Below are 20,830 nucleotides of genomic sequence, written 5' to 3'. Positions count from 1 at the left end.
TTTTCTTCCAAATGTATTTTATCCCAACATTTCTTTTAATCTGCACAGGGGCCACCCATTATTTAATTGAGCACTTGCATCTATCACTTTCCCAATTGTGCTCTGCCCTCCATCACAGTTCTAGGAAGTCTACCAGCTAACCATAGCCACAGTGAGTAAAACACGGACCTCACAGCAGAGCTACTTGGAAAAGGGCAAAGACCCAGGGATGACACAGCAGAAGACTAAGGCTACAGCAAAAAGAGAGCTTCGTTTAAAAGAAAGCACCAAGAGCTGGGGATTTAGCTTAATGGCACAAGTACTTGCCTGGCAAGCACAAGGTCATGAGTTTGATCCCCAGTACCAAAAGAAGAAAACAGCAAGGGTCCTATTAATGTGGTAGCTTCCCTGCAAACAGGATACAGGCAGAGCACAGGGGCCATCTGTTGTACACAAAGGGGAGAAAGCTTTCTAAGGGAGGGCCCTAGCCAGAGTGATGAGCACAGAGAGCCATTCTGGAGATTTCCTTCAGGAAGACCCCACCATCAGCACATTTCAGTGACACACAATGGATCTTCAAATTTCTGTCCAGAGTGGTGGCACACATCTGTAATCCTGGCACTTGGGAGGCTGAGGCAGAGGAGCAGCTTGAGTTCAAAGACATAAAAAGATCTAAAAAAAAAAAAAAAAAAAAAAAAAAAAAAAAAAAAAACCTTACTCGTGTGATGCAGTCAACCTTTGCAATGAATTCAGTCACCTCAGAGGTGATTGTTCTCAATTTAGCAGGTTAAGCAGCTGCATTCAAAGCCAACCGGGAATTATGGGGCCAATGAGTGAACAGTGACATTTTTGGCATGTTTCGAAAGACCCCCAGTATAGGCAGGAATGAACTTGTGACCTATTTGTGAATAAACTAGGTGGACTAACTGTGAGACCGCAAATGTCAGTGGCCTTAGGAACATACCTGAGACAACTTCACATCACCGTATGTTCTGGATTAATGTCAGGACAGATTATCCAGATTTCCACAAAAGCACTGGACAGCCCACTTCCTCTTCCAAAGTCCTGTCTTTGGAAAGCAGTGTTTTCTGCAGTGACCGCAACCAAAATGAGATTACAGTGTGGGCTGGACATACTCAACACACTTCGGTGTCACTGCAGATGGGACGGTCTAGCGGTAGGAAAGCAGGCTCAAGGCTCCCAGTGACTGCACTGTGGTGAGCTGTGTAATTACCTCATTATATATTACAATGTAATAATAATAGAAATTAAAGCACTCAGTAAGTGTAACGCACTTGCATCATCCTGAAACCACCTGCTACCGCCAGTCTTTTTCAAAACTCTTCCATCAAGTAGGTCCTCGGTGCGGAACAGACTGGGGCCCTTGCCGTCATCCCAGCACTTGGCTCCCTGGCCGCCGGTGAAATCGGACTTGAGCTTTCTTTGCTCTTGCACTAATCCATGGAAACAGGTTGCGGGGGGGGGGGGGGACTGGAGGGCCGCTCCCTCCGTTTTAGTTGAACAAAGCAGGAAGTGGGGCGCTGACGACCTGGGGGACAGCCGCCGGAGCCGCGAGGTGCACCCCCGGCTCTCTCGCGGCACTTCCCTCGGCCAGCATGCTGCAACCCCCGGGCTCGCTGCCCACCAGCCCCAAGCGCATTCCGGCCCGGACCCAGCCAGTTCCCTGGCACAGGCTGCACTGACAAGTCCCGACAGGGACTGCTGCTGAGCACGGCTTCTGCCCCGCGGCCCCACCTTCCTTCCTTTCTAGACTTCGCCCTGCTCCACCCAGCTCCCTACGCCTCGCTTCCGGGGTACTCGAGGGGGCGAAAAATATGGCCACATAATAGGGATTGCGCCTGTGCAAAATTCACCTGGCGCCTGCGCACTGCGCGCCGCTCCTCCAGGACCGGACATAACGGTCCGCACGCGGCTGCCGAACCGGAAGTGGAGGGAAGTGTCTCGGGGTGAGCCGGCCTCACTCAGCGCCGGTCGCGGAGAGTCGTTGCCGCCACCCTCGGCGCCGCCGGCGCCTTCCGCAGTCGCCATGTCCGCCAGCGCCGTCTACGTGCTGGACTTGAAGGGCAAGGTACTCGGGATTCCCACACTTCCCGTTGCCAGGCAACCTTCTGGGGCCTTGCTTGAATGGGACACACCCTGTTGCTAGGTAGCCGATCCAGGGGCCCCACCCTGGCGTGAGGCGCGGAGGCGGAGAAGCCTCACCCAGGGCCTCCTCCGTTGCTAGGTAGCAGGCTGCGGTCTGGGCGTTGAAGCCCCTTCTTGTTGCTAGGTAACGTGGGGGCTACCACCTCGTTGTTGCCAGGTAACCGGCGACAGCTTCCCCGCCCCTCTCGTGCCTGGGCCCGCGCGACCCTTGGTCCCTAGGCCAGTCGGTCAGGCGCTGCAAGCGGGCGCCCTGCTCGCTGCCTGTTCCATCTGCCTTCCGCCGTCTCCCGAGGCGGCTTCCCGACCTTTCTCCAAACGCCGGGCTGGAGAGGTGGGCTGCGCGAGGGGAAACTGAGGCACGGCGACGACCAAGCCTGCTGAAGTCTCACCGCTGCGGCGAGAAGTGGCGGGTGTAGGAATCCAGCCTGGGTCGCCCATGCATGAAGCTGGGATTTGCAGAACGTCTGCCCCGTGTTGTCGGTCCCCCCGGGATGCAGACTGGAGACTTAACAAGCAGATGTTTGCTGCCGCGGTGCTTTCCCGAGGACCTGGTATGAGCGGCCTGCGCTCCTAGAGGAAGGACAGATGGTCCCGGTGTCACCCGCGGAGCCCGGGGTATTTAAGGGAGCAAGCTGTTTTCCTTCTGGTCCTGAGCTTTAGCCCACAATCTCATGCTGGCCAAGCAGGTGTGCTATCTCCGAGCTCCACCACAGCCCAGAAACTTTTTCCAGCCCTAGGGACTGAGCTCCAGCCCCAGCCCTTTGTATTTTTTATTTGAGACAGGGTCTGGCTAAGTCTCTAATTGCCCAGGTTGAGCTGGAACTTGTGACCCTCCTGCCTCAGCTTCCCAGAGTACTGGGATGACAGGCATGCACCACCATGCACAACTCACAACTCGAAACCTTTTTTTCCTTTTTTCTTCTTTGAGGCAGGGTCTTAGTGTATAGTTCAGGCAGGCCTTGAACTCCTATGTAAACCAGACAGACCTCAAACTCAGCAGTCCTCCTGCCTCAACCTCAAAAGTGCTGGGATAACCTCCATGCCTACCAGAAAACCTTAAAGGAAGAATTGTCCAGGCCTTGAGAACTGGGCAGCTGCCTTCCCCCAAGGCCATCCCTAGTGGACACTGAGAGACTGTCTTTCCTCCCCTGTGGGAACCAGAACTGGTCTGGCCATGCCAGATAAGCCCTGCATTCATATCTCCTCGGGAGTCCTGGAGGGGTCTGGGTAGCACACTGCTGTATCCCTGTGCAGGCCTCAGGACCTGGGAGACTCCTGTCCTGGAGGGGTCTAGGGCTTCTGCTCTGGCCTGGCCACTGCCCCCCCCCCATCTTGGCCTCCCTTCCCTTGATCGAGCCTTTCCTGCAGGGCTTGGTGGCCACTGTGTCTGTGCATCTGGGTGCACCTGCTAGCAGGGCCTGCTCTCCCTGCCCTGAGACAGGGTGCACCCTGGCCACAGTACCAAGAGCCTGTCTAGCTCCTGGGGGACAGACACAGCATGGGATGTCACTGAGCACTTGGCCAGGCACATGGCCCTGGCAGCCAAGGCCCCAAGCAAGTAGTTGCTCTGCCTCACAGGTGAGGTTTCGAAAAGCTCCCTGGTAAAGCGCGATGGCCAAGCAGGTTTGAGAAGGTGACAGGTGACAGTACAGTGGGGACAAGGCATCCCAGTGGGCAGGAAGGTGTCGGGCCACCAAGCGAGTTGAAAATGTTCTGGGCCAGGGTGTGGGGAACATCCAGACTGCACAGCCCAGGGTGGCTGAGGGAAGGAGGCACCTCCCAGGGGTGTCCACACCCCCTCCTGGGGCTTATGCCTCTGGGCAGAAAGAAGGGAACAGTTGGGGACAGCCGGGTCCCTACTTCCCAGAGCTGGGTCCCTGCTTCTGTCCCACCTGCTGGCCCCGCCTAGGTCTCCCCCCAGCCCCACCACATCCCTCCAGGCCTGTTTAAAGTTCAGGCCAGCCTGTGGCACTGTGGGAGGCTGAGGTAGGAGGCTGCCCATACCTGGGCAACTTAGCCAGAACCTTCCCAAAATAAACAAGAGCTGGGGTATAGCCTCGAGCCACTGCCCCCACACCCAGCTCCAGGGCCAGTGCCCATGAGCAAGTGAAAGAGTAATGCGGCTATGAACGATCCCATGTCCCTGTGCCATGGCATGCGGTCAGGTTCCTGCAGTTGGCAACCAGGAGAGCTGGCAGGCATGCACTGCCTCCCTTCTAGAGCTGCCCTGCAGCCCCAGAGAGCAGGGGAGACCCAGCCAAGCAGGGAGGAGGGAGCAGGCTGCCAACACCTCCCACCTGCCCACAGGTGCTCATCTGCCGGAACTACCGTGGGGACGTGGACATGTCAGAGGTGGAGCATTTCATGCCCATCCTGATGGAGAAGGAGGAGGAGGGCGTGCTGTCACCCATCCTGGCCCATGGTGGTGTGCGGTTCATGTGGATCAAGCACAACAACCTCTACTGTATCCCTCAAGGGCCCATCCTGGGGTGCAGGGGCCACCACAGGGAGGAGACAAGGGCCCAGCTGGGCCACAGGGTCTGAGGAGACAGTGATGGGGCAGCCTGAGACCCACGGGGTGGCCGGTGCCCAGGCTGCTCTATGGAAGGCGGGGTGAGGGCAGCACCACAGTGACACGGCTGGCACCCAGGTGCCCCGTAACTGCCCTGTAGGGCCTGGATGCCCAGGTGTGGAAGAGCCAGCCAGTGTGTGTGGTCAGAGCCCTGGGGCCTCTGTGGTGACACCCAGTCCCTAGTTCCATTGGCTGACAGACTCCTGTCCTGAGAGATCCTGCTGCAGCGGTCCACGGGGCACAAGCTTGGGCAGACTCGGCCTGGCTGTGTCAGTAACCTGCTGGGAACCAGTGCTGGGTTCCTGTGCTGCTTTCTGCAGTGGAAGGGGCCACTCTGGCTGTCCCCGTGGGGCAGCAGGGCCATGTTTTCCCAGTGCCTGCCAGGGCCAGGGAAGGGAGCAGGGCAGCACTGGCCCAGCCAGGATCAGGGATGGTCTCTCCTTAACGCACCTGTGCAGTGGTTGCCACGTCCAAGAAGAATGCATGCGTGTCGCTGGTGTTCTCCTTCCTCTACAAGGTGGTACAGGTGAGGTGCCTGTGGGCAGCTGCGGCCCCACCCATCTGGCCCAAGGGGCACCCGGGGAGTGACTCACACAGGCCACCCTCAGGTGTTCTCTGAGTACTTCAAGGAGCTGGAGGAGGAGAGTATCCGCGACAACTTCGTCATCATCTACGAGCTGCTGGACGAGCTCATGGACTTCGGCTACCCGCAGACCACGGACAGCAAGATCCTGCAGGAGTGAGTGGCCCGGGTTCCCTTTCCCTTCTCACTGCTGGGCCCACCCCCCCCCCTCAACCCAGCACCAGCCCTTTACTAAACTTGGGACAGGATCTGGCTGAGGGCCCAGGCTGCTTTCAAACTTGAGACCCTCCTGCCTCAGCCTCCCTGGTAGCTGTGATGGGAGGGGTTCCCCAGCATACCCTGCTCCTGCCCACTTCCTGTTCTCCCTCAGTGCTGTCTCTTGGATCCCAGAAATGAGGGCCCTGGCTGTTGTCTCAGGTCTGGGGGCTCTGGCCTCCAAAGGTGGGGCCTACTGACATAGAAGGGGTTGCAGGGGTGGGAGCCATGCCCATACCCCTAACCTGAGCAGAGGCCTCCAGGTATATCACACAGGAGGGCCACAAGCTGGAGACAGGGGCCCCGAGGCCCCCAGCCACTGTCACCAATGCAGTTTCCTGGCGGTCGGAGGGCATCAAGTACCGGAAGAATGAAGTGTTCCTGGACGTCATCGAATCCGTCAACCTCCTGGTGGGTGCCCACTGCTGCCTCGCCCTGCAGTCCCTGGGGAGGGCACAGAGCGCAGTGCCAGCCTCAAGGCCTGGTTCAGTGTCGCACTGCTTGGGCTGTGTTTGGGCTTCTCTTTGTTGTCTGTTTGTCCCACTCTATGCTGTACCAGCCCTGGCCACCACCCATCTGTCCTCATCCCCACTGTTTGGCCTTTGAGGTCCTGGGCCAGCAGCACCCTGGACAGCACAGCTTTGCCCTAGGTTGCCCCTGCCACACAGGCCCTAACAGGGGCCATGTCCCTTGTTCTGTGCACTGCATTCTGTGACCCAGCCCCGTGGCGCTCAGCATCCACCCCCAGAGGACAGCGCAGTTCCGGGTAGGCAGGCCAGGCCAGCAGCAGTGCTCGCTGCAGGTTGGACATGGACAGATGTGAGTGCCAGGAGTGGTGCCTGGCGCCTGCAGCAATCTTGAAACAGAGAACCCTGGGCACCAGTGTTCCTGAGCCCCCCACCCCACCCCGTCCCATTTCCCGGGCCTCCCGGTGTGTAGCACCCGTGCCTGAGTTTCCATATCGGGGTCTCCTCACTTTCCAGCTTCTGAGAGTTCAGGTGTCTTCCAGGTGTCTTTAAATTGGGTCATTTGTGTTCTCACTGCTGAGCCCTGAGAGCTCTTTAGATATTCCAGACAGCAATCTTCACCAGATACGTGATCTGCAAGTCTGCTTTTTTATTCATAGTAAGTGTTTTGTATCGTGTTTTGTTTTGTGTTTTGGGACAGGCTGTCACTAGGCAGTTCAGGCTGGCTTTGAACTCCCTGAAGTCCTCCTGCCTCAGCCTCCCAAGTTCAAGAGTTACAGGCATCCACCACCATATCTGGTAGCAGCATCTTTTGTAGAGCAAAGATTTTTAGGGCTGGTGGACTCCAGCTGTCAGTGCTTTTGGGATTGCTTGCACTGTTTGGCACCAGGAGGAGGTAGCCACCAGGCCCCTGTAGATCTGGAAAGCTCTATGGACCTGTGCTCAGATCTGTGCCAGTGCTGAGCTAAACTTACACAAAGCACGTGGTGTCTATACAAGCCAGGTTGGGTATGAAATAGGTTTTTGCAGTTGTCCCCAACACCAGTTGCACTTTTGTGAAAATCAGACCCCACCCTGTGGCGTGGCACATTTTGTGTCCAGCCCAGGAAAGGCCACTTTGAGGCCAGTGACCACGTGAGGAGTCGGGAAAGCAGAGCACATGCAGTCCTCCCAGGTGCTGCAGTTCACCCCCCGGGGAATGCTGGGGTCCACTGGCCCGAGCGGCAGCAGCCACTCAGGTGACAGCCAGCAGAGCATTGGTTTGCCGCCCAGAGTCCTTGACACTGGAAGGCATGTGCGCGTCTATGAGCATGTGCCGCAGTTTCTGCCGGGCACCTGTGCTGTTAGGTTCGAGATGGGGCCTGGGGTCTGCTGATGCTGTGAGTAGGTGTCCCCACTCTCTGGCTGGTGACCTCCTAGGGTACAGAGGTCCATACCCTTAGCAAGGCCTCAACCTGCCTCCTGCTGAGGTTGTGTTTTCCATCGGGCCCAGGGGTCCACCCAAGGCAGGGTGTGCACTCTGAGGTGCCCGGCCCTGGTGGCTACTGTCCAGAGCATGCTGTTGGATCATTTGCTGGGGTTTGGCAGAGTCTTGTGAGGTGCCTGAGTAAGCCATATGGGTGCTGGCATCCTGGGAAATGGGCTGGGAAGAGTACCTTCTCTTACTTTCTGAAAGCAGTTAACCAGAACTGGGGACATATCTTCTTTCGGTGGATTGACCATTCCACAGCACTGGGCTCCGACCCAGGGCCTCCATAAGGTGGCCCCAGCTCTACACTGAGCTACATCCCCAGCCCTTGTGCTAATATTTCTTGAGACAGGGTCTCAATAAATTGCTGGGCTGGAACTTGAAACCCTCCTGTGCCAGCCTCCTCCCAGGCATGCGTCACCATGCCTGGCAGGGTCAGCTTTTGGCACCCGTGGTTACCTGGGTGCTGTTGGAGCTCATCGCCTCCTGCTGCTGTCTCTAGCCTGTCCTCCCCACTGCCCCACTGCCAAGGCCACGGGCAGGGATCAGAAGTCAGTTCTGAGCACTGCTGGCCTGGCATCTGCCTTCTGTAGCCAGATCCCCTTTCTGGCTCAGACACCTCCAGATGCTCCTGGAGATGCTGTCAGAGAGCTGCGGGCCCCAAGTTATGGGAAACCCTCATGGACCTGGCTGTGATATGGAGGGCCCCCATTTGTCATCCAGGGAAAGTCACTGGGACGCCAGTGAGAACCCCAGGGGACCCTCAGTGAGAGTAAAGGATGAGACACATGTCTGCAAATGCCAGGGACCCAGGGGCCTTGATCCAGCAAGGACAAGGCTCAGCTGAACGGGGCCTCCACCCAGGGCCAGACCAGATTTTAGTAACTGTCGAGAAAGGGGGCAGCGGTGCCATTGCAGTGCGCAGATGGGGAGGCAGACATCACACACATCGAGCTCAAGGAGGCAGCTTGTGGTTTGGGGTCCTCCTCCACCCTGAGACTCAGTCCTCAGCCAACAGTGATAGCAGGCTGTCCAGGCCACAGGCAGGGTGTCTGCTTTAGCAATTCCCATGGGCACCAGTTCCACCCACTCGCTCTGCTGAAAGCCAGGTGAGGGCACAAAGAACCGAAGAACTGTCTCGAGGGCCAGGGTACAGCTCGGACACAGTGTCCTAAGGTCAGTTCCTGGCACCAAGGAAAAAGAAGTGTCTGCTGGTTCTGCGCATGTGGACACACGAGGGTGAGGGCTGGTGCTAAGTGCAGCCTCCTTCCCACCCCTCCTGATGGCCGCCCTGGGGTGAAGGTCCCCTATCCCTGCAGCTCTGGCTGGGAGACAAAGTAGACGCAGTGCCCTGAGCGGACCCTGACCAGAGCGGCCATCTGGGATCTCCCTGATCACAGCCCGCACCAAGGCTCCCAGGCGGCCTGTGAACCCCAAGGTCTCCCCTGAACCTGCTCGTGTCGTCACAGCACCCAGGAGGCTGAGGCAGGCAGACAGGGCCTCAATCACAGCCCAGCCTGAGCGTGTTGGTGACTGAACTCGACCTGTGTCAGCAGCCTGGGCAGTGTTAGGGCAGGGCCCGAGTTCAGCCCCCAGGACAGTGGAGGAAGGGACAGCGTGTCCTGTCGTGGGTTTTTTGCTGACTTTCCGCCAGCGTCCATGACCAGCACTGGCTGAGAAGGGACTTGGCAGCAGCCAGGCCCTAGGATGCATGGCTGAGGTGGCTCTGTCCTGAGTCCCCATCGGGGGACCCCCTGCATCCCTGCCTCCCACCTCCAACCCCACGTGTGAGTCCTCTCAGTGGCTAAGACCCCAGCCTGATGGGAGAGCAGGTACCACTTATGACACAGGCCGCCTCACTCAGCCCCGACCCTGGCTCTCCCCTCAGTCTCCAGCCTCCCTGGCTTTCCAGGGTGCACTTTGGTGCCTTGCCCCGCCCCACCTTGGCCTCTGCCTGCCTCATGGTGGTGCTGGGTGCTGCATGCCGCAAGGGTCTTGGTCTCATGCTTTCTCTCTTCCCTTGAGTCCTCTATCTCCGGGTCCCCAAGCCTGTATTCACTTTGTAGCGACTTCCTCCCTGTTGGACAGAGCAGATCTTTTCTTGTTTATGCAGCCCTGGGGACAGGACACAGGGCCTTCACAGGGAGCTGTATCACTGGCCTTTTTTGACTTTTTGAGACTGGGTCTCACCGAGTTGCTGAGTTGCCCAGGCTGGTCTTGCACCCAGAATCCTCCTGCCTCAGCCTCTCAGAGTGCTGAGACCCCCAGACATGTGCCAGACCGGCATAGACTGGAGGCTCCCTGCAGAGCCCTCAGTCGCCACCAGCCCTTTCTCTGTGGTCAACACACAGCTGTGGAGTCCCTCTGCCCAGCATGAGTTTATTTTGGTGGTTGCAGGGTGCTGCTCAGTCTGTGCCCATGGCCTCCGTCCTGTCCTGCATGCTTTGGAATTGGTTGCTGTGCACATGTGCAGTGACTTCATGTGGCCCCTGAGCCTTCCAGACACAAGGGGGTCCTCCCCACCTGGGGGTGTATGGGGGATGCAGTGGGTGCTTGAGCTCTGCCAGCACCGCACCTTGCTGGCTGCTTCCTGCCTGACTGGGAAGCTCAGGGCTTGGGCCTGGTGCGCTGCACTGGCAAGGCGGCTCCAGGGTGCATTGCAGGATGGCTGACTGTCCTCCGTGGGCATGGGCAGTGGGCTCAGTGACGACCCCTAGCAGTATCTGCCTGGCCCCCACACAGTGACCCCATGTTCTTGTCCTGTCCTGCACCTGGCCACTGTGTCTGCCTGGTGTTGGCAGCCACTGGGCTGGCTGGTGTCCGTGTTCACCTGGCGATGATCCTGAGATTCCAGCAGCTGGTGAACAGGGGTCCGGAGTGTGACGTCGGGGGGGGCGGGGGGGGGGCAAACGCATCTGCCCCACTGTGAGGACTGGCAGGGTGCAGCTTGAAGACCTCAGCCAGACACCCACGCAGCTGCAGGTAGAAGCTGGGGAAGGGGCTGCTCCGAGGAGGACGGCAGGGGCAGGATGGCCCAGCCCAGCGCGGTAGGGCACACTAGGCGTCCCAGCACCCTGGGAAGCTGAGCCAGAAGGATCCCAAATTCCATCCTGGCCTGGACAGAATAAAAAGCGCTAGGGTATGGCTTGGTGCAGAGACCTTGGGCTCTAGCCCCAGACGAGGGGATGGGGGTCCAGGCAGCTGAGCAGGGCCACTGCCCGCCCCGCCCAGGTCAGTGCCAATGGCAACGTGCTGCGCAGTGAGATCGTGGGCTCCATCAAGATGCGGGTCTTCCTGTCAGGCATGCCGGAGCTGCGTCTAGGCCTCAACGACAAGGTTCTCTTCGACAACACAGGCCGTGAGTGCAGTGGGCACGGGGGGGGGGGGGGGCCAGGGTGCCCCCTCCCCGCCCCGCGCCACCCGTCGCACCTGTCCCCAGGCGGCAAGAGCAAGTCGGTGGAGCTGGAGGACGTGAAGTTCCACCAGTGCGTGCGGCTGTCGCGCTTTGAGAACGACCGCACCATCTCCTTCATCCCTCCTGATGGCGAGTTCGAGCTCATGTCCTACCGTCTCAACACACATGTGAGTGTGAGGCCGAGGGTCCGCGGGATGGGCGCGGCGTGGGCGTTGGCGGACAGAGTGGCAGCCGCTGAGCCCCCACTCTCTGCGTGCACGTAGGTGAAGCCACTGATCTGGATTGAGTCGGTGATCGAGAAACACTCACATAGCCGTATCGAGTACATGATCAAGGTGGGCGGGGCGGGGCTTAGGGAGGAGCGGGCTGGGGGCGGGGCATCCGTCGCTCCGCCCACCGCCCCCGCTCCACCTTGCAGGCCAAAAGCCAGTTCAAGCGGCGCTCTACCGCTAACAACGTGGAGATCCACATCCCGGTGCCCAACGACGCCGACTCGCCCAAGTTCAAGACCACGGTGGGCAGCGTCAAGTGGGTGCCCGAGAACAGCGAGATCGTGTGGTCCATCAAGTCCTTCCCGGTGAGGCCTGCTGGGGCCCAGGGTCCAACTGGGCCTGCATTCTTTTCTTTTCTTTTCTTTCTTTCTTTCTTTCTTTCTTTCTTTCTTTTTTTTAAGTCTTTTAGAGACAGAGTCTTGCTGTGCAGTTCAGCCTAGCCTTGAGCTCAGTTTGTAGCCCAGGCTGGTCTCAAACTCACAGCACCCGTCCTGCCTTGGCCTCCTGAGTGCTGGATTAACAGGTGTGCGCCACTTTACCTGGCCTTTAGTGTATTTTCTTTTGCTTACTTACTTGCTTTTTGTAATTTGGTTTTGGTAACTGGGATGGAACCCAAGGTTCTCACACTGAGCTAAGTCTCCGGGCCTTTTTATTTTTCAAGACAGAGCCTCTTGCCTCAGCCTCCCAAACATCTGTGATAATGGGTGCGCATCTCCACACCCAGGTTTTCCACCTTTTTCTGTCAGAGCTGGGTGTGGAACTGTGTCACCCTCCTGATGGGCAGATGCTCACCACAGGCCGTGCGTTGGCTGCCTTCTTGGCCTTCCTAGCTTTATTTCTGGTGGTACAGGTTTGCGGTGCCTGCAGCCGAGTTCCCATGGGGAGTTGGCTTTCCCCAGGCCACGGCCAGATCCTGGCTGGCTTTGTCACATGGGGCTTTTGCGTAGGGGCCAGCACCCAGGGTCTCAGTCTGCGAGGGGCTACAGTGACCTTCTCAGCGCTCTTCTCCCTTCTTTCTCTGGTGGCACAGGGACTGAGCCCCTTCCCTGAGTCAGGATCTGGCCAAGAGGCCCAGGCTGGGCTCCCTGGCTGGGTTGGGGGGGACATGCCTGGCCCCTCCGGGGCCTGCAGGGCGGGACACAGGGGTGGTGCTGACCAAGCCTTGTGTGCAGGGCGGCAAGGAGTACCTGATGCGGGCTCACTTCGGGCTGCCCAGCGTGGAGGCGGAGGACAAGGAGGGCAAGCCACCCATCAGCGTCAAATTCGAGATCCCCTACTTCACCACCTCTGGCATCCAGGTACGCTACCTGAAGATCATCGAGAAGAGCGGCTACCAGGCGCTGCCCTGGGTGCGCTACATCACGCAGAATGGAGGTAAGGGCCAGGCTGGGTTCAGGGACCCTCACCCCTCCCGTTTCTTCCCCTCTCCCTCCCCCATGCTCAAGGGCCCAGGGCTGAGGCCCCCTGACCTGACCTGCTCTGCCTGGTGCCCAGACTACCAGCTTCGGACCCAGTGAGGCAGCCCTGCCTGCATCCAGCTGCTGCCGCCGCCGCCGCCCTGGGCCCCTCCAGCCCTCTGCTGACGCCCAGACCAGAGGGGACACAGCCCCAGTGCCATGGCCTCAGATGCCAAAGGCCACACGGCCATCCGCCGGCAGTGCCACCGTTCTGCTGCGCCCGCACCTAGGGCCTGAGACTCTGGCAGCCGCCGCCCCGCACCGCACCAGGGACCCCACACCCTGACCACCGGGACCCCGCCCCCGGCCCCCTGCAGCAGGCACGGTCTCTACAGGGACAGCCTCGGTCTGAGCCCCGCCCTACCCCACCCACGAGTGATAGCCACATTAAATCCACGTGACATGGACAAATCCGCTCCGCACTGCACCTGCCTTTGTGGGGGGCGGGGATACGCGAACCCCATGCAGCCCGCAGACACCCCGGGGACTGAGGCGGCGCCCTGGCCCTGCCCCCCCCCCACCCCCACAGGAACAAGCAAGAGCCTGCGCCAGGCGACCTCAGTGACCCCAGCACGCACTCAGGAGGCTGAGTCGAGAGGCTCTTGGGTTGGGCCCAGCCTGGACAAGTAGGCAGCTCACCTGTACCTGTCTCAGGATTTAGGGACAGGAAGGTCATCGCAAGTTTTGAGGCCAGCCTGGGCTCCTGGGCTGCATGAGGAGACCTCATCTCAAAAAACCGAAGCAAAACTCTTGCGGGGGCAAGGGCTGCGCTCGGACTACGCCCGAGGCCCGAGATGCCCATGTAACCTCACGGAGGGTGGGGGAGTGGAGGCTTGGCATGGCGCAGGGGGTGCCAAGTCCTGAGTCCCACTGAGAGGCCAAGGCAAGAAGAACTGGGAGGCGGGCACCACCTGGTTCTAGGGCCCTACAGTGAGGAGGAAGAATACGCGGGCTGTGACCGCAGGGTGCACAGGTGCATAGGCCCTTGTTGGGGGACTCGGCATAAGTGACCTCGTTGGGCCGGGTGAGCAATGGGGACTGGGCTCTGAGTAGGGTGGGGTGGGGGTCATGGCTGCAGACAGCCTGCCTGAGGCAGGCACTCTGCTCTGCGAGGCAGAGGCAGGAGGGTCGCTAGGTGGGGCCAGAACAGAGGGAGATCTGGTCTCATTAGTAAATCTGTAACAGAGTTAAAGCAGGTGTGACACCCAAGTGTTCAGAGGAAAGCAGTGTTTTGCCTTACTGGGACAAGGTCTCACTATGTAGTTCAGGCCTTGAACTCACTATGTGGCCCAGGCTGACCTTGAACTCACAGTCACCCTTCTGCCTCAGCCTCCTGACTGCTGGCATCCAGGCATACCCCACTACACCCAGCCAAAACAGTGACTTTTAAAGTGAAAAACAACCTAAAAGATGGCTAAAGAGGACATTAAAAAGGTAAATATATATATATGGAGAAAGCATCAACTTAAGTGTTTATCTGAAGAAATTAGAAATAAAAGGAAAAACTTTCAAAAAACACAGAGTGGGGGGTAGGGGCCGGGGGTGTAGCTCAGCAGCACAGCACCTACCTGGCAAGTGCGAAGCCCCGAGGTTCAATCCTCAGTAACAAAAGTGAGGGGATAATACATGCAAAGAAACAGAAGACTTTCAACCAGTAGAATTGAGAAAATCAGGTAGGCGGCTGCTTTTGGTTTCCGGTGCTGGGAGCAGCACCTGGGCAATGCTGGGCACACCTGTCACCCCTGTCATTTTTTTATTCTGAGGTCTCATTGAATTTCTAGGCTGGCCTCAAACTTGTGTTCCTTCTGCCTCAGGCGCATGCCATCACACCTGCATAAGCTGGTTCTTTTAAAAGGTGAGGGAGGGGCTGGGCTCAGCGGTAGCACTCTGGCCTTGCATGCACAAGGCTCTGGGTTCCATCCCCAGCACCACTAAGTAAATCAGTGAAGCACACGAGGTGAGTAAAGCCAAAAACCTGCTGAGGAACCAGTCAGAATAAAAAGGGGGCTCCGGCCCCGATGGTTAGACTTCGCTGCAGACCTGAGGACGCCGTGGCCCTGCTTGTGTGCGCCTCACGTGCCAAAGGCTCAGACTGGGCACAGCGCTGCAAGAATGTTTTTGGGGTTTTTTGTTTTGGTCTTTTTCCTTTTTATCGGTACCAGGGATCAAACTCACAACTGCCTGCTTTCAAGGCAGGCGCTTATGCCGCTGAGCTAAATCCCCAGCCCCTAATGTTTTTGTTTTTTGAGACAAGGTCGGACTGTAAGTGATCTTCCTGCCTCAGCCTCCCCAGCGCTGGGATTACAGCTGTCCGCCACCACACTCAGACATAGATCTTTAAAAAGCATAAAAGAGAGCAATTGACCGCGACAGGGCTCCTGCTCCTCCACGGGGACCTCACTGGCCTCGGAGCCACATCCCCTTCCCGACTGCTGTCTCCCTCGTTCCTGGGACACTGCCTGCCGCAGCCCCAGGAAAGGGTGGTGTGAGCCCTTCCTGTCGGCAAGGGAGAAGTCATGAAGAGCCAGATAAACTTGGGGGAACTGAGTCAGGATCTGAAATGGGAATCAAGCTGTGATCCCTGTGGGGACACAGTCTGGCTTTTGGGGACAGAGGGCACTGGAGCACTTGAGGCTGCGCACGGCATGGGACATAGGTGCAGCAACCCCACCGTGATGCCAGCTAGGCTGGCGGGCACTGACTCGGCCTGTAACCAGGAGGCTGAGGCAAGAGGGTTCACAAGCGGGAGCCCATAACAGAGCGAGACTGGCTCAAAATAAGAAGTAAAGAGCCTGGGAGCGCAGCTGGGTGCAGCCCTGGATTCCACCCCCAAGCTGAGGAACCGGCAGCACCACCTCCCTGCAGGGCAGACTGACTGACGGGGGCCTCACACAGGTGCAGAGCGGCCACCAGGGGGCGCGCGAGACTGGGACTGGGCCCTGAGTTCCCTGGGTTTCCTTGGGCATTGCCCGCCCTCCAGGTTCTGCTCTGGTTGGCGACTGGGACTCAGGGGCCCCAGACGTGGGGAGGGGAAGAGCTCACGTCCTGCAGGGCAGCGCGCTCCTGACCTCGTGGCACTTTGGGAGGCCGAGGCAGGAAGATCCCAGTTTCAAACCCACCAGGGCTACTGTGGAGGACCCAGAGGTTTAACAACGCTGTGAAAGGGCCAGAGCTGCGCTCCGTGGCTCAGTTCAAGAGCTAAAAGGAAAAAGTACAAAGCAGAAAAGAGCCCTCCAGTTACTCCCGAGCACTGGGTGTGGGGCGGGAGATCCTGAGGGTCACCCCAGGCCACACCAGGTCACGCCAAGGGTCCAGGGGCCTCGATGATGCTGGCACTATGTGCCACATATGGGACATGTGACATGGTGACATGCAGGCCACCTGTGGACACCATGTGACAGCAGCAAGTGCAGATGACCCCACCCTACCCACCACCGTGTCCCAAGCTTTGGGTCCCAAGCCCCTCTGTGCTTCATCCACAAAGTCCTGGCGGTGCCTGGCTTGGCACCACCACAGGAAACTCATCCTCTTGGCGCTCCTTAAGTTAGTGCCCCATCATCCCCTGTTCCCTCTTACCTTACCTGGCCAGGACCACAGGGGACAGAGACTAAGCCAGGCTTTCCTAGGAGGTCCAGGGGGATTGTGACCAGGGAGGGATGCCAGAGCTAGGTTTTGTAGGATGAGTAAGAGTTCACTGTAGAGTTAGGGGTGGAGCTGCCACTGATAGAGAGGCACAGCCAACAGCTTCCACTCAGGCCACTGTGCTCCAAAGAAGGTCGCCAGCCATCTGCTTTTCAAAACCTATAGTTGCCAGGCCTGGGGCTGCATGCCCTTTGTCCTGGCCCTTGGGAGGCTGAGGCAGGAGGATTGCTGCAATTTCAAGACCAGCCTGGACTACAAAGTGAGCTCTAGACCAGCACAGACTGCATAATAAGACCCTGTGTCAAAAAACTCACCTTTTGTAAACCCCTGATAAGGTAAAGTTTGCAATGTGGGACAGGCATTACACATGACAAAACACAGCTGGGGTCCCATCACGTCCAGAAGTTCATCCATGGCCCCACACATGGGTGCTGAGACAGGGAACCCAACACCAGATGGGGCAAAAAGCTGAGCCCCATAGGACCACATCTGGGATGATTACTCACTTTTTTATTGTTTGTTTGTTTGTGTGTCAGGGTCTTGCTGTATGGCCCAGGCTGGCCTCAAACTCTAAGTGATCCTCCTGTCTCAGCCTCCTGAGGGCCAGGACACCCAGCAGGGGTGACATTTCAATGCATAGCTGCAATATGTGTGGCAGACCAGGGTCTCCAGCAGGTCCATCACCTCAGTCAATGGTCATTTCTGTTGGAGTCATCTGAGCCCTGTCCAGCAGCTTTGTGAAACACGCAGTTGATTGTAGCCACAGAGCTTGAGGATGACCTTACCCCACCACCCCTCTGCAGGGGATAAAGCCCAACGCCTTCCAACCGGACTTTACCTGGGGCCCTTTGCTTACTGATTTTGAGACAGGGTCTCTGGTAGGTCAACAGGCTCCCCATGCTAGGCTGGCTGGAACTTGCAACCCTCCTGCCTCAGCCTCCCAAGTAGCTGGGATCACAGTCGTGCACCTCACACCCATCCATCTTCTGCCCTTGTCAGCCCCTCTGCTGGGGAAGCAGGTTCCCCAAAGCTGTCTCTTGGGGAGCCTGGGTACAGGACAAGGCCAAGGTCCGAGTGGACTCCAGCAGCTGTGGTTGCACAGCAGGCAGGGCTGGGGAGTCCAGGCCAGGCAGGACCGTGTCACTCACTCTTCCCCAGCCCCCTGGATGAAGCTGCCAGGATAGGACCCTAGGCTTCAGGCCCACAGGCGTGCAGCACTGGGCTGGGGACTCCAGAGCCAGCAGACCTGATGGGGACCCAGCTCAGTATCACCAGGAAAGGGGCTCAGGGGACCTTGTGCCTGGCTGGGGCTGGGACAAGACAGTCAGCCGGGCTTCTGGGCCAGGCCTGTCCCTGTCCACGACAGCACCGAATGTCACAGCCAAGGCCACCAGAAACACAACCTACATAGTAGGGCAACTCCACGTGACCCAGCTGTCGAGAGGCTGAGGCAGGAAGATGGAAATTTTGAAGCCACACAAGCCAGAGGCAGGAGCAGCTGCCTGGCCCAGGCCTGGCCAGAGTCTCGGAGTCACCCGTGACCCCTGCCTGTCCCAACACAGTTGTGGTAGCCACAGAGGTCCTCAGAACCTGCAGGGGGGTGCCAGTGAATGCCTGGTGAGCTCCTGCATATCCATTAAGCTCCAGCTATGAGATCCCTTCTTCAGGCACTCTCCAGGGGCCCCCATGAGTCCCCTAGACCCACAGCCTCCCCCAGGGCTGCAGCCTCTCCATCCAGCATACCCTGGGGGCCATGAGGGACAGCCAGGACCTGGGACCTCCCACCCTGCAGCCTCAGCGAGCGCGGCTCTCACAGCCCTGGGTCCCAGCGGCAGATAAGCTGGGCTATCGGCAGGAAGCATCTTGCCGGACAGGAAGCGCGCACTGGCCACACCCGGCTGTCAGCCTATCCGCGCCCGGATATTTTGGGAGCCACTATATAAACCTGGGTCGCCTGCCCCTGTGAGCCTGGTCCACATCCCCGCGCTGTCCCCTCCGCCTGGACCCAGCACCTGGACTCCTCCACATTCCTCCTGGGTGCCAGTGATGACCTGGGCACTTTGTCTCCTAGGAAACCAGCCTGATAGTCACCGCTGCAAACCTGTTTTCACCCAATCTGGGGATGACACTGATCATGAGGTCCCTGAGGTGGCTGGGCACGGGGAAAAGGCTGTCGCAGTCACCACTGGCCGCGTCCTGGGCCCCTTCCGCGAAGCCTTGGCCATATGGTTCCCCTGAAAAGGGAACCACGGAGCGGGCGCAGCACTGCCCTCTCCACCCCCACCTGGCCCAATGGCTTCGCGGCCCAGTGGCCATGGTTGGAAAGATTTTTATGTAAAAGGGGTCGATGCAAATCCAGGGGCCCGGGGACCCTGAAAGCTCCGCTTCCCCTTTGCTGTGCTGGCCAGCAGGCCACCTGGACATGGTGGGGAGGGCACTGGACATGGGTGTCCACAGGTCGCTGGGCTGCAGTGGGACGGGCCACAATGGGACAGGCTGTGTGGCCCCTCGTCCTGCCATGGTCACATAGGGACCTTCAATTCTTTTTTTCTAAATGTAATGCAGGCTGGGTGTGATGGTGCACACCTGCCATTCATCTTGGCACTAAGGGAGACTGAGGCAGGAGGATTCCTGATGTGAGCCCGGCTCGGGCAACTTAGAACCTGACTTAAAATGAAAAATAAAAAGGGCTGGGAAATAGCTCAGGGTCATAGCCCTGGGTTTCGTTCTCAGTGCTGAAAATAATTTAAAAATTTAAATACAAAACATAAAAGTCACCTTTTTTCTTTTTTTGAGACAGGGTCCCACTATGCAGTTCAGGCTAGCCTTGAACTCATAGTGATCCTCCTGCCTCAGCCTCCCAAGTGCTAGGATCACAGGTGTGTGCTACCACACCAGAAGAAAGTCACCTTTTTAAAGCATATAATTTAGTGGTGGTTTCAAACACATGCATAGAGCTGTGTAACCAGTACCTCTAATTCCAGAACGTTCTATCTCCTCCTCCCACCCCGGCACCCACGGATCTGATTCCTGTTACTGTCCTGGTGCAGCCCCATGGTTTCCAGGTTCGACCTTGTATCTGTGTCAGAGCTGTGCTCCTTTTCAAGACTGGGTAGTATTCCACAATGGAAGGAGCCCCTGCCTGTGCCCAGTCAACATGTTGGGCGCCCAGCTTTATCACCTCTGCCTTCTGGGAGTCCTGCTGCTGAGGTGGCCTGCGAGCTTCTGCCCCTGCACATTTCCATGGTTTTTCTCACACATGCACCACTTCCACTGTGAGTTTGTACACATGCGCATCCCTACCTCTCTCAAGTGGCACCCCACCTTGTGAGTTTTGTGCACATGCCCATCCCCACTTCTCTTGGTAGTGTCCCCCTGTGTGTGGCACTGGACCAGAGTTGCCTCTGCTTATTGCCGACTGTTCTGATCCCGAGGGTGGAAGCCAGGGCCTGTGATCCAGGCACTCAGGAGGCTGAGGCAGGAGGGTCAAGGTGAGTCCGGGGCAGCCTGGGCCACACAGTGAGACCCTGCCTCAAATGCAGCACAGGCCTGCAATGTCGGTGCCTAGCCACTGGGGCACCGCTGCTTCCACGGGGCCACCGGACACTAGGGGCCACCCCGCAGGGCCTTGTTCCAGCGGCCTGCAGAGCCGCGGTTCGGGACGGCTGCACAGGTGCAGCCTGGCGGGGGCGCAGGGCCTGGGTTCAAGTCCCGGCCCCATAGAACCAGAAAGCAATCACAAGGACGAAGGAGGCTGGCCGCGTGCGCCTCTGAGCCCTGCGCTCACTCGGGAGGCGGAGGCGGGAGGGTCAGGAATAAAGATGCACGGACGGGCCAGAGGCTCAGGCCAGTCCTGCGGTCCAGGGCCAGGCGGGGTGTGTGCGCCTGGCCTGTTGGGCCCCCACACACATACCCACACCCGCACCCACACCGGCATCCGCATCCCGCCGTCCTGGCATGGGGACGCTGTGTGCGAGTGCAGTGGCCAGCCGGGGGCGCGTCCTCTGTGCCGGCCACAGGCGGGACAGCTGCCCGCAGCCTCTCCAGCCGCAGCTTATCTGCTGCAGCGCAGGTGCGGGTGCCGGCCGGCTTCTCAGAAGTGCCAGCCTGTCACCGGGCAATGACAAACAAACCCTTATCAGGGCCATCAAGCACCTGTGGTTGGGGCTCCAGCCCGATGGGGGCAGGGGCGGGGTGTGACGCCAGCACAAGGGAGGCCGAGGCGGGAGGCTCTCAAGTCCCAGCGCAGCTTGGTAACTCAACCACTGAGGGAGCCCCAGCTTACACTAAGAAAGAAAAAGGGGCTGCAGGTGGCACGCTTGCCCAGGACCCCAAAATGAGGAGGGCGAGGGCAGCATCGGGGTGCGGATTCCTTAGGGGGCCGCAGTGGGAGCTACGTGGTGGGGACCCCAGGGCCCAATGTGACAGCAGCAGACGCTGGCGGGGATGCAGGCACCAGCTACCCCCCGCCCCGGGATCCCCCGACCGTGCAGGTGCCGCCTCAGATGTGGCATCGCCGCCCCATTGGCACCTGGTGTTCCCGTGCCTGCCGAG

At 58.8% G+C, this 20,830-nt stretch overlaps 1 protein-coding gene and 1 long non-coding RNA gene across 4 annotated transcripts; one reads left to right on the top strand and one right to left on the bottom strand.

Moving 5' to 3' along the window:
• Positions 1 to 1,782, bottom strand: LOC106026350 (uncharacterized). Its single transcript, XR_001199964.2, has 2 exons — positions 944 to 1,782; positions 1 to 651 (listed from the first exon to the last, which is right to left on the bottom strand). It is a non-coding gene; the product is annotated as an uncharacterized LOC106026350 (long non-coding RNA).
• A 98-nt stretch (positions 1,783 to 1,880) lies between these two features.
• Ap1m1 (adaptor related protein complex 1 subunit mu 1) lies at positions 1,881 to 13,045 on the top strand. 3 transcript variants are annotated; one of them, XM_003464241.5, is made up of 11 exons: positions 1,881 to 2,068; positions 4,453 to 4,609; positions 5,176 to 5,243; positions 5,326 to 5,456; positions 5,819 to 5,966; positions 10,722 to 10,848; positions 10,930 to 11,072; positions 11,169 to 11,240; positions 11,324 to 11,482; positions 12,350 to 12,551; positions 12,672 to 13,045. In XM_003464241.5, the coding sequence occupies exons 1-11, from the start codon at positions 2,027 to 2,029 to the stop codon at positions 12,692 to 12,694; spliced, it is 1,272 nt and encodes a 423-aa protein (XP_003464289.1). In that variant the 5' UTR covers positions 1,881 to 2,026; the 3' UTR covers positions 12,695 to 13,045. The 3 variants fall into 3 exon arrangements, with proteins under 3 accessions (XP_003464289.1, XP_013001946.1, XP_063084191.1); XM_013146492.3 differs by lacking the exon at positions 1,881 to 2,068 and adding an exon at positions 2,420 to 2,696; XM_063228121.1 differs by lacking the exon at positions 1,881 to 2,068 and adding an exon at positions 2,716 to 2,760.
• The last annotated feature ends 7,785 nt before the right edge of the window (positions 13,046 to 20,830 follow it).

The sequence above is a fragment of the Cavia porcellus genome, unplaced genomic scaffold (assembly GCF_034190915.1).
Source record: "Cavia porcellus strain 051 isolate PalLab524CR breed Dunkin Hartley unplaced genomic scaffold, mCavPor4.1 scaffold_17, whole genome shotgun sequence".
Taxonomy (NCBI): Eukaryota; Metazoa; Chordata; class Mammalia; order Rodentia; family Caviidae; genus Cavia; species Cavia porcellus.
Note: the sequence above shows the minus strand (reverse complement) of the source record. Positions and strands in the feature narration are given on the sequence as shown.

Bases quoted from the DNA above. Each gene is read 5' to 3' on its own strand.
- Ap1m1 (XM_013146492.3), top strand. From the start codon at position 2,586: ATGAAGCTGGGATTTGCAGAACGTCTGCCCCGTGTTGTCGGTCCCCCC. The intron at 5,967-10,721 runs GTGGGTGCCCAC...CGCCCCGCCCAG, and splicing joins TCGAATCCGTCAACCTCCTG to GTCAGTGCCAATGGCAACGT. The intron at 11,483-12,349 runs GTGAGGCCTGCT...CCTTGTGTGCAG, and splicing joins GGTCCATCAAGTCCTTCCCG to GGCGGCAAGGAGTACCTGAT.